The sequence below is a fragment of the Cuculus canorus genome, chromosome 2 (genome assembly GCF_017976375.1).
Source record: "Cuculus canorus isolate bCucCan1 chromosome 2, bCucCan1.pri, whole genome shotgun sequence".
Lineage (NCBI taxonomy): Eukaryota > Metazoa > Chordata > Aves > Cuculiformes > Cuculidae > Cuculus > Cuculus canorus.
The window spans coordinates 29,378,016-29,390,000 of NC_071402.1; the positions used below are offsets into that span (position 1 = coordinate 29,378,016).

General features: G+C 36.2%; 1 protein-coding gene across 1 annotated transcript; it reads left to right on the forward strand.

Annotated features, from left to right (window-relative positions):
- The first annotated feature begins 206 nt into the window (after positions 1–206).
- On the forward strand, positions 207–8,972 carry CA1 (carbonic anhydrase 1). Its single transcript, XM_009558086.2, has 8 exons — positions 207–322; positions 1,106–1,260; positions 1,461–1,658; positions 2,820–2,938; positions 4,748–4,843; positions 5,610–5,672; positions 6,689–6,844; positions 7,997–8,972. The coding sequence occupies exons 2-8, from the start codon at positions 1,224–1,226 to the stop codon at positions 8,105–8,107; spliced, it is 780 nt and encodes a 259-aa protein (XP_009556381.2). The 5' UTR covers positions 207–322; positions 1,106–1,223; the 3' UTR covers positions 8,108–8,972.
- Positions 8,973–11,985: the final 3,013 nt, after the last annotated feature.

Consider the following 11,985-nt stretch of genomic DNA (forward strand, 5'->3'; position numbering starts at 1 on the left):
TCTGAAATTCCTGACGTCAGCTGTGGACATCTGGAAAGGCAGATATAGTAGTTTCCTATTACTGAGAAGAGTGTGAAAAACAGAAAAACGTCAACAGGTTCCATTTTTGCAACGCAGGATGACAAGGCAATGTTTACATAGCCTATGATGAACATTATTTTATATAGAAATAATTACTCCCTACATTCAGTTCATATGGTTACAAAAACAGATAATACCACAACTATTTAACTATGCCATGGTACGTGTCAAGTATATGGACCAAAAAATACAATCTTGCTTTTAAGCATGTATGAGACAGAGATGAAGCCAAACAAACCCGGTATGTTGGTAGAACTTGACTGTAAAACAAAGAGTCGGGTTAGGGCATGGTAGCTTATTACTGAATGAATAGGTATATTGTGTGTAAATATTCTTGAACTATAAGATAGAATCTTCTTCAGAAGAAAACTTTGGAAGCTAAACTTCAATCGTGGACTTAATGAAGAGTCAGTCCCCATGAAGATTGCTTTGAAGATTCCCAGCAGTACAAAAAGAGGCTTGAGATCATTCCCAAAATATCTGAAGCCAGTAGGACTTAGTAGGCTTTGGATCTCCTCTTTTATTAATGAGATCATTGCTAGTCATATTAATGTAATGTTTAATAATCTATTGACCATTTTGTTGCATGCTGACCTTGTTATTCGTTTTCCACCACTACAAGCTACAGAGATTGATTGGTTTTTAGTCAATGTCAAAATGAATATTCTAAAATCCACACATAGATATCTTAAATAATTGACATGGATTTTCAAAAAGGCTGAGAATCCATTACTTTCTGTGTACTTTGCACTTTTATACCATAATAATCCTTTGAAATGTGAAGATTTAGAGCAAAGTTCTTTGGAGAACATTTGAACAGTTAGAATGATGCATATTTTAATTTGGCATCTAACTCATATCTGTCTTAATATATGTACTGAATCAAAAAGTAAACAGGTTACAGGCTACACTGTTTCCTTATTACAATCCTTTCTCTTATCACAGTTTCTCATGCTATTCTCAAATCATCTGAAAACAATAAAGGTTGGTTAGAAAATATTTCTGTCTTTTACTGTTTAAACAGGCATATAAAAGCCCAGGTGGAAGTTAGAAATTCAGAACACCAAATCAGAGACCTTGCCTTAACGGCTTTCATCAGCAGTTTCTTTTTCAAGAAGACAGTACCTTGCAAGGAGAAAAAAATGGCAAGTTTGAACTGGAGCTATCAAGGCAACAATGGTAAAAGCTATCTGTAATAGAAAATGAGATTTATTTATAATATATTAACATTTCTTTCTTTCCCTTATAAAAATTCTTCAGAATTACATGGATTAACATACCAAGTACCTGTGTTATGTATACAGTTAGTTCCAATGGAAAGTGTTGTGAATTCAGTATTGATACAGAAGTTGAAAATTTCAATTATTTATTTTGCCTAGGACCTGAGCACTGGCACAAGTTGTACCCTATTGCCAATGGAGACCGTCAATCTCCTATTGATATTAAGACCAACGAAGTAAAAAGAGATGCATCTCTGGGGATTCTCCGGATCACTTGGAAGCCTTCCACATGCAAAGAGATTGTCAATGTTGGCCATTCATTCCATGTGAATTTTGAGGACAAAGACAATCAATCGGGTTAGTAAAAAGGGAATTTGGGGAGGCGGATGTGAGATGAGGGTTTTTTTAATCGCCTTCTCTAATTTATATAGAAAACAAGCCTGGCTGCATTTCAGGAATAGTTCTATAGATGAGGGTAGGCTTGCTAATTTCATTACACTAGTTGACAACACTCAGAGTGTAACAGAAGAGCAAAATTACGTTCTTTGAAATAAGGAGTTGTTGGCAAGCGTTCTTGTGTTAATGGCAAAAGAACAGGTAATTTCCCAGTAGGAAACCTCCAGGATAATCACTTATTTGGAGAGATAAAGGTAGGAGGAAAGTTTCTAAACACAATTAAATTGTTCTTTTTTTGATCAACATGCATTGGGAGATTTATACATAGGTAAAAGCTACTTACAGTACAGCTCAATATGAAATCACTCTGGACTAAGTTTTATTTTCCTTCAGAGAGTCTTATTACTTTGATAGCAAAGGAGGAGCTTTCTTTGTGCTGGTGTATGATACTGCAAGTGCTGTGAGAACTCCAGGCACATAGTTCTAAGCATCATGCACAATTACAAGTGCCTATCACCACCGCAGGAATCAATGCATGTTTATGGGCTTGTAAACAAAGAATTAATGATGATTACCAATCAACAATGTTAATACCATCTCAGTACACCTGTGGCATCACAATCTAAATTCAGAAAATGTCAAGTACCTATAACTGCTACTTCTGTGAAGAAAGAGATTTTTAAAATGTTATCATAAATAATAAAAATTTTAGTGGAAGAGAATTCCATAAGTTAGGACTGTTTCTTCTGCAGTTATTAAAATCCAATTACTGTTTCTGGCTAACTGCTCTTTTTTCTACTTTACTTTTCCTTTTTTTTTTTTTGCTGGAGTCTTCACATATGTTTCACCTGAATTTTGTAACCGTATTGAGGAGTCATGCAGATATACTATAACCAATACAGTCATATACATACCTACAATTAAAATGTGCAATAACTTCAGCTTAACTGAAAAAAAAATTTTTTTTTTTGTTTCTTCTCCAAATGTTTAAAAATACTTTAATATCAAAGCATGTTAACACAGAGAAAACTGCTCACAAGTTATAAAATCTTTGAAATTTATAACTTGTCTGTTAGGAAAACTTTATTGATTTTTTTTTTGCCTTACTTCATGTATTTGCAGTGCTGACAGGCGGGCCTCTCACTGCAACATACAGATTGCGGCAGTTTCATTTCCACTGGGGCCAAACGGATGAGCAAGGTTCAGAGCACACGGTGGATGGAAGGAAATATGCCTCAGAGGTAGAGTCAATGACAGAAGAGTCAAAGTCAAGTTTTTGAAGTCTACTCACATATATTATTTCTAGGACAGAAAAAAAAAATCTTATGCAGATAGCTTTGATAATTATTTTGGGATTTGTGGTCAGTACTTATTAATCTAAATTTAGATAATCTAAACACATGTTTAAATATTAAATAGGACTGAAAAGTCCAGGTATAAAAGTAAGTAACACCTGCTAAATGTTAAAAAGGTCAGCTGTACAAGTACATTCAGCTTAATACTAGATCAACTGCTTTTTAGAGAGCCTAATTAGCCAATGCCCCACTGTAACTGTAGCTTGAGCTCCTCAAATCTATAAGCATGCTCATCACTGTAGGGTGTTTTTTTCCCGGCTTTTCAAGAACAGAGGGAAGGGGAAGGGAACCCAGAAGAAAAACAGGTTAAAAAGTTATCTAGTGAGGGCCCTAGCAGCTGTCAAATACATTAAATGTCTTCAGATAATGAAACAAAGCCTGTTTTACAAAAATTAAACTCAACCTCTAAAGATTTTATTTGGTTTCCGGTGTCTTAGTGTCCTGCTAATAGTCATCAATATGCCAACAAACAATTCATGTTCAATCCATCTTATGTTGTCTTTGGCAGCTTTTTAGATTTTAGGAACATTACAACATGAAAATCTAATGAGATGGGTAATACATTTTTAATTTAGGCATTAGGAACACACAGCCAGAAGTGTGTTCCTGATACAAAATTTTCTACTGTTGACAGTGTTTAAGTTATCTCATTTGATACAGCCAAGATAAAAAATGGGTGTCCCTTTGGAATTGCTTTCTGCTGTAAAGAGATAGGACACTTAAGCTGTGTTTAAGCAGCACATGATTAAGTGTTTATTGCTGTGCTTTGAATCAATAATTTAAATAAGTTGAAAAGACAGAATTCAGCTTTAAATAGTAACAGAACTTTTTTTTAAAAAAAACTTAACTGTAAAATTCTGTGCATTATTTTGTAATTTCCGTATTCTGTCTCTGTAATTTAGAATATCTTCATTGTGTTTTAAGCAGTTTTTATATTTTCTGTGACCATGTTGCTGGAGCATTATACAAATCATCCTGGACTAGACTATTGCCATAGAGTCACATAGTTGATAGTGAATTACTAGATATATTCAGAGGTGAGACAACATTTAAAGAAATTATTATGATTTCCAAGTTCTGCAAGTTTTTCAAAATTTCTCTTTCACAAGAAAATAGCTCAAGATATAATAAGCAACATACTAGGATGAAAAAAATCTCCTTAAAACTCTATTAAAGCAAATACTGTAAAAAATGAAGTTATTGAAATATCTGTATTGAATATAAACTCTCTACAACCATGACATTCATGGCCACACCATCAATCTTTTGCAGTAAACGGGACTATTGTGAGTAAATAGTGCAGCATGTGTAATAAAGTGATTACACACCTCAAAATGCTATTTAATGTATTACGTTTTCAAAGACATGGAAATAAAGACACGCACAGGACACTGCTAGCAGTAGAATTAGAAAAATATATGTCACTTGTAAGTTTCCACATCTCTGTGTACTTACCCCTAAATTGCTTTCAGGACTACGTGCAGTTCTGCCTGCCCCAAGATAAAGCCTGAGTATAAGTCCTGACAATGCCAGGGCAATTCAGCAGAACACCATAAATCTTACATTCATAAGCAAGTTCTCAGTTTCACAATCAGAACCTAAGAGGGCAGAGTGGCATTTCTAACTATTTTGCTCTTTTTGTGTCATTTCTTTGCAATAGAACCATCCAAAATGATTCTGTCGATTGCTTTTCAGCTTCATCTCATTCACTGGAATGCAGACAAGTATTCGAATGTAGCTGAGGCTTTCGACAAGCCGGATGGCTTGGCAATTGTCACTGTTTTCCTGAAGGTCAGTTACTGACATACTGAAAACACATGTGTGTCTCTTCCCTTTCCCTGTCAAAACTGTGGATGAGGATTAGGAAAAATACGTCCCTGTGTTAAACTGGTGGAGGTGACTGCCTCTTATTCTGATTTAGCCTATGTTGCCAGCTTTGCCCTACATGCTTCTGCATGGATATTTTACCCAAATCCCCATTTCAGCCACAGACCTATCAAGAACAGCTGTTTAGAGGCATGAGTGGCCAGCGAGCTTGTGCTGTTTCATCTACCTTTGTAACAGGCAATGCTCACACTTTTTTGTGTTTGCTTTCCAATCCATTTATAGCAATGCAAACTTTCATAGAAAAGTAGTTTGAGTTACATGTGCTATTACTGTCTATTAATCAGAAAAGAGAATTCTGAATCAGAACTCCAAGAAATCTTGATTCCATGCACATGACATATTTAGCCTTTTAAAACCAACTGGGACAAGAAGAATAATTCATTATTACTAAGGGCTTTTTTATATTAAGGAAATATAATAAAATAAGAATAAATATTATTATATACTGCTAAAATGCAATTACTTATAATTTACATTACAAAAAAAATACCAGCAAAACCATCTTTCTGAATGCTTTCAAAGCAAATTGCCAGAATAAGTACATATGATCAAAGCAATGACACACTTCCAAACCAGGGATTATTTTCACACTAATATTCTTATTCATGATTCTGTTAGGATAAAATTATTTTTACGTATTTTGGATTTTAAAGTATTTTTTTATTTACAGCTTGGCTTATGCAATGAAAACCTGAAGGGTATCTTGGAGGCCTTGGATTCAGTAAAGACTAAGGTAAACTTCATCACAGCCTTATATACTCTGATAATATATAATATACTCTGTATATTATCATGATATCAATTAAAATATCCAAGGTCTCTCATCTGCATTTTTGAAGACTTCGTAATAATGCATTGGTTCAGCTGAAGAAAGCTGTTGAGACGTGGGAGCTGAAAGCATGATCCGGGACATGGGTTTATGGGTTGCCATCACATATTTTGCATTGTTGGGACCCTACCCTGAAGGCAGCTATGGGCTCTTTGTCTGCAAAGTTCAAAGAGTACATAGTTCCTGATTCCTACCTGATCCCATGCTTCCATCCATCTGTCTATTTAAAATCGTCCCTGGTGTCCACCAACACAAGCCTCACATCAACCAAACTGAAGTTTTGCTTAGTTAAAGGAGGGGAAAAAGGTGAGAAGAAATAACACCAGAACTGCATATTTCTTAATCTCTCTTGTAAAGCAGTGACTGTTCCCACTAAAGGCACAAGCTAAGCAGAGATAGTATCTGAAAATCTGAATTTTGTTGAAGCATGTTAAAAGTACTATATAGCATTTCCCACAGGATTTTAAAAAGGAAGGTAGACTTTGATCCCGAACCTGCAAACATTGTCCACATGTATGTTCTCCCTTCAGCCTCAACACAGACCTGCAAATTAGTTATATACTGTTTTTCTTGCTCGGGAGCACAGAATTCAGTATTTTGAAAAAAAAAACGAAACCAAAATAACTCTTTAGTCAGTAATAACTGAACACTTTCTCTTTGGTATCTGATACCATTTGAGGGGGACTGGTTTTTGTTCATTTGTTTTGGGTTTTTTTATAACTCTGCTCATTGTTGTTGGTGCCAGCCTAGATATATCTGTGTCAAACCTCTCACCCAGGCAAGCAACTCTCCTCCGATGCTATGAGAAAACAACAGTGTTTTGAAATGACCTCCTCTGATTTAGGACACGCTCACTTGTAGCCTGAGATGTAAATCCTGTCTAATTCATCAGTTTCATTAACCCAGCGTATCTTTCACAGGGTAAACAAGCTCCCTTTTCTAATTTTGATCCTTCAAGCCTACTGCCTAAATCATTGGATTACTGGACATACAACGGCTCTCTGACTCATCCTCCCCTCCATGAGAGTGTCATATGGATTATCCTAAAAGAGCCAATTACTATCAGCTCAGAGCAGGTATAGTATTACAAGGAACAAGACTGTTCTTGTCTTCTAGCTCTAAGGGAATTATCACTTTACATTGTATTACTGAATCTTACTAGCTTTGTCTCATTTTTACTGTAAAATGAGATCTACCTTTACACCACACTATTGCTCTTAATAAACACAATTCTGCTTCAGCCAGGTTAAGCTACTCACATATTACAAAGTCTTGTGACTTGAGATGACTTCAGATTGGTGGAGCTGCTCCATTTCTCTAAGAAAGGTGATTTGCTTTTTTAAGCTTTCTTGTGCTTCCGTGTTTCCCAAAGCAGAAGCCAGGCAGAAAGCTGAATTCTTTTCATCTTCATTTCTACAAGACTCTCCCACAAAATTCATATTCTCATTAAATCTCAGCCAAAAACCTGCCCAAGCAGGGAGTTTTGTGATGTGTCACAAGATCAAATAGCCAGAGTACAGTTCTTCATTCAGTGCTATTGTAAAGTGGTTGGGAGTTGTACCAATTGTTTAATTGCATTATTTCCTAATAACGTCTGTAGGAGAAGCTAAATATTCCTCATTGGCCTTACTAATGTAAGTAGTCTTTCTGTTCTACACTCTTTATGAAACTGTCTTATGCAGTTCAATTATTGCCACTTGACCTTCCAAAGGTGTTTGAATTAGTATCTTTCCAGATAAGTCTAGTTAAATGCTTTGAATCTTTGAAAATAAAAAGCATTCATGTAGAAATGAATTGGGTATTACAAGGATCCTTAATATTCCTACAAAGTGTTATTAATTGGGTTATCCAATAGAAATTAGGTACAAACAGTTTAACATAAAAAGCAATGTTTAATGTGAAGTTGAATTAGTTCTAAGGCATTGCGTTTTTACTTTTACAAATAGTGATATTTTTAATTTATAAAACGCCATGCATCTACATAGCTGATAGCACAATGGAACCAGTGTCTGAAACTGGGTATAGGGTTTAATAGGATATTCAAAGATCGTTGTACATTCCAGGACTTATGCGGCATTGTAAATTCTCGTTCACCACTGGATTAATTCAATATTATAAAACTTCTTTTTTTTCAATAAAAAGTTAGTTAGGAACTATAACAATTTCTCACTGACATACAGTATAAAAGTGCAAAGATAAATATATTCCTTCCTTCCTCACCCATTTAGCTGGCTCAATTCCGCACAATCCTGTCTTCTGCTGAAGGGGAAGCACCTTGTCCTGTACTGACCAATCACCGGCAACCCCAACCACTGAAAGGCAGAGTGGTGAGAGGCTAATTCCAGACAACCAAAGCAAATCTGGAGCACAGTCTTCTCATCAAGAGCAACACATCCAAACAAAGACCTTGAAAATAAGAACATGCTTTTTTTGTTAGCTGCAATATTCCTGTCCTTACAGAAGGTGTTGTAATTCTCTGTGACATTCGGGTGGATTTAATCTATATCCTTTTTGTGGTAGACAACTATGGGTTTTAATGCATGACTTTTAACAATGAAAGATACTTCAAATATTTTAATGAATTTTCACATTCCCTCTGAGGTATGACATAAACCATAGTGATAAGAAGCCAAGTAAATTTTCAGAGTTAAATTAATCAGTACTGTTTCCCACAAGGAGATTTTATGTAACTGTATGAGAGGTCTGTTGTTTTCTGCAATGAAATTCCTACTGTTAATAGCAATTACTGATTAATTATTGTTGTTATTGTTAATTTGTTAATCGTGTCTTGTTCTAATTTTGCTGATACAAACTTGACTGAAATTAAATTAATAGAGAAAGCACCTTGAAATTAAGCAGTATTGTAATAATGCTATGCTATCGATGTTTTCAAAGAAACTGTGTGATAATTAGTGTTTTATTTCACCCACAACACCTAATAAAGAATCAGTAGACATAAGTCCACGGAAAAATAAAGCACCTGCATACATTTAAGTCACACACTTACAACACAAGTTTCACCATCTCTCAAGCTAAGCAGTACTCAGCTTTGCAAATGGCTCCAACAATGACAACTGAATTATTTAATAGCCAGCAGTGGCAAAGTTCTGAAGAAGATAAGGTCATACTCTACAGGGAACAACATAAAACATGAGAACAGAAATACAGTTTCCAATTGACCCCATTATGTAATTTAAATGTTATTTGACTAAAATGATGATGTGCCTTCATTAAATTACACAAGTGTCGGGGTCTTACAGCACATGTTGCTATGGATATAGTTTCTTCTTTAAAATTTGCATGTCTTCGACTATACAGTAAAAGCAGTGCTGTAAACTCTTACAGTTCCTCACACTTCCTCCATAAAGTACAGAGAATTTGCAAATCCATGTTCCCCACGTATCCAAAAACTGATTTGCTTGAAAGGCAAAATACTACCTCTGCTGCAGTCAGCTGCATTCAGTGGGGCATACTGTTAGGTTCACTTCTTTTCAGCTAACCAGTCTGTTGTCTCCAGCAACTGGATCAATAAGGCCTTGGTCTGTGACAGGGCTACCATAATGTAGTGGCAACAATTAGGATAACAGAACATGTGAAATGAGTAACTAACGTCTTGCCTCACTCATTACCCTACACGTAGGTGACTGCTATGCCCTTGCTGCCTCGTGCCATTTGCCTGCTAAGCACGATGACAGAAGTCAAAAGACTAACGTAGTTTGGCGGAATGCATTTGTAAAGAAGAGTGAGCACAAACTTCAGATAGGCACATGGCAGCTAAAATGTGATACTTCAGCTTAGTCTTAGACCACCATGTTTTTGAACAAGTATTTCCCTCTTGTCAGAGACGATTCTTCTGCGAATAGTATCAATCCCTGATCCAGAATCATGAACAAGATTGGAACTCACCCATGAGCATGGGAATGAGCTCGGTCTCCACTTCTATTCTAACTAAAAAAACAGACAAAATAACATTCACTCAGATATTCCTTGACAGGGCAAAAAAATTAAACTTCAGAGAGATCATGATGGGCACACACTTGAGCAATAGCAATAAATCTGTTAGGCAGAATAGTAACTTCTTATAAGGAGCTGTTTCATTCAGTCTCTTTGAAGAGCTCTATAGTGTGAGCTGTATGAAGTCTGACACAAAAAAACCCAAGACTAACCCTATAGCTCGGGAACCAAGAGTGTGAGGAGAGAGACAAAGAGATGGTTATAGAACATGTTCTGACCTGTCACAGTGAGACAAAGCTCAACTCAATCGCTTCACTCGGTATGAGTAGACACACGTTTAAATAGAGACATTTTCTTACCTTCAATTAGAAAATGTCAGTGTGCAAGAGTGAACAGCGAGTTAACACCAAGTTCCTCATGAAACTGAAGAATTCTGTGATGGAAACTTTTTGTTATTGACTGAGGATTGTGGTGAAGAGATGCCAAATATCAAGTCAGCATTCAAAGGAACCCTTTCTTTGTCGGAAGAAGACGTGAAAGTAAAAACGACAGACATCCTCAACAGTCTTTCAGAAAACAATCTGCAGAATTGCTTTGAACACTGACAGCACTGTATGCAGCTGTGCGTCAGTTCAGAAGGGAACTATTTTGAAGGTGACTGTAGTTGAATTTCTTAATTTGTTAAATAAAAAAGTTACAGCACAGTCTTGGGGGTTTTGTGTCAGATCTTGTATCTTGTAATTTCTGAGGTTTAAAGTCAGCCTGAGCTGCAGAGTTGTGGGTTCAATCAGTTGGAGACATTTGCATGTATACACAAAGGTGGCAGGAACTGAGCAGCCAGATCTGCTGATTTGTCTCACTTTCATCTCTAACATAAATGACTTCACCCTATTTCTTTTTGTGTAATTCCTCTGGAAAATTACTTTAATAAAATATAAGTGAAAACATCAAGCAGGAACAACAGTGAAAATCAAATTGATCTGATGACGGGAACCAAGAAATGAATAAGCAATTCACTGTAGGGAACAATGTGGCAAAGAAAATGTCCTTGACTTGATAAAGGAAAGGCAAGCTCATTTCATAATATCTCTAGACTTTGACTGCCAGTGCAGGAGACAACTTATCTTTACAGCAAAGAAAAAGAAAAAAATACAAACAGGATTTTATTTTAGGACATAAAGTTATCACTATATTGACATCTAATGGTACTCACTTGCTGTATAAAAGAGATGGGAAGGAACATTACTCAACAAAGTTGTCTGAATGATTTCCCAGTGTCAAAGACTTGAGGAAATTACACAGAAAAACATAAGTATTTTAAGTCTTATTTTAAAAATACTGTTTCTGCCTTTTACCAGAATGAATTGTTTTCTCATTTGCTGCTCAGTATTTCATCTGCACATAAAAACATTGTGTCCTGGCATCGATAGCCAAACCCCACAATAAATTATCTTTAGTCCCAAATGGCAGAGAAACAGGCAGGTGCAAACTACTGCAGACATAACTCATCTAGAGAACTTCTGCTAAGCTTCTCCTCATCTTGCAAAGACTTTCAAGCTAGAGTAACTCTGCTAAAATAAAGTTTCCTTATGCAGCTTCACAGCTGTGAAAAAGCAGTTGTATTTAGCATTTAGCATCTGATCAGTGGAATGGGCTTCAAGTCCGGCTTGTGCAATCCCTTCCATCTTGAGCTCTGCTAGGTGCAGTAACTCACACTCTTTTGTTGGGGTTGTAAGACAAAATTGAGTTGCTTAATGTTCCACATTCATTTTTAATTTAGAAAATCTTTCCTAAATCAACTTTGTCCTAACGCTGAAGGAAGAAGAATACTGTTATAACCAAATAGGTGTCAACTGGCGAGTAGGCTTTAAGAATGCGTGGATAAAATCTTGTGGATGAGATAGATAGCATGAGGTGGCCTAATTAATGGGTCCTGGTACAAATTAGGGATTTTAATGTAGTGTCTATAAGTCTCTTGGGAAAGGAGAGACCTTCTACAAGAAGTCTCACTCCTTGCATAGGATTTACTGGGAATCCTCTGCATTGGTAATGCCATCTATATCAAGCACAGCAATGAAGGGCTGCAGCACTAAGCAGGCTGAGCAGTGCAGAGTGGGAAATGTAGGGCATGGAAGCATGTAACAACAATGCCAGGCAGTGGAAGAAACGACTCAAAACTGATGTCAGCCACAGCAGACCATTTTAGAAAATGTCCAGATGTAATAGTACACTTTGAAACTTTTAAAACTGTTTTTCAAGCAAA

What these genes read in the sequence shown, in the direction of transcription:
- CA1 (XM_009558086.2), top strand. Translation starts at nt 1,224, where the DNA reads ATGGCAAGTTTGAACTGGAGCTATCAAGGCAACAATG. An exon ending in GGACAAAGACAATCAATCGG is followed by an intron (nt 1,659 to 2,819) that starts GTTAGTAAAAAG and finishes ATGTATTTGCAG; the next exon opens with TGCTGACAGGCGGGCCTCTC. An exon ending in TTGTCACTGTTTTCCTGAAG is followed by an intron (nt 4,844 to 5,609) that starts GTCAGTTACTGA and finishes TTTTATTTACAG; the next exon opens with CTTGGCTTATGCAATGAAAA.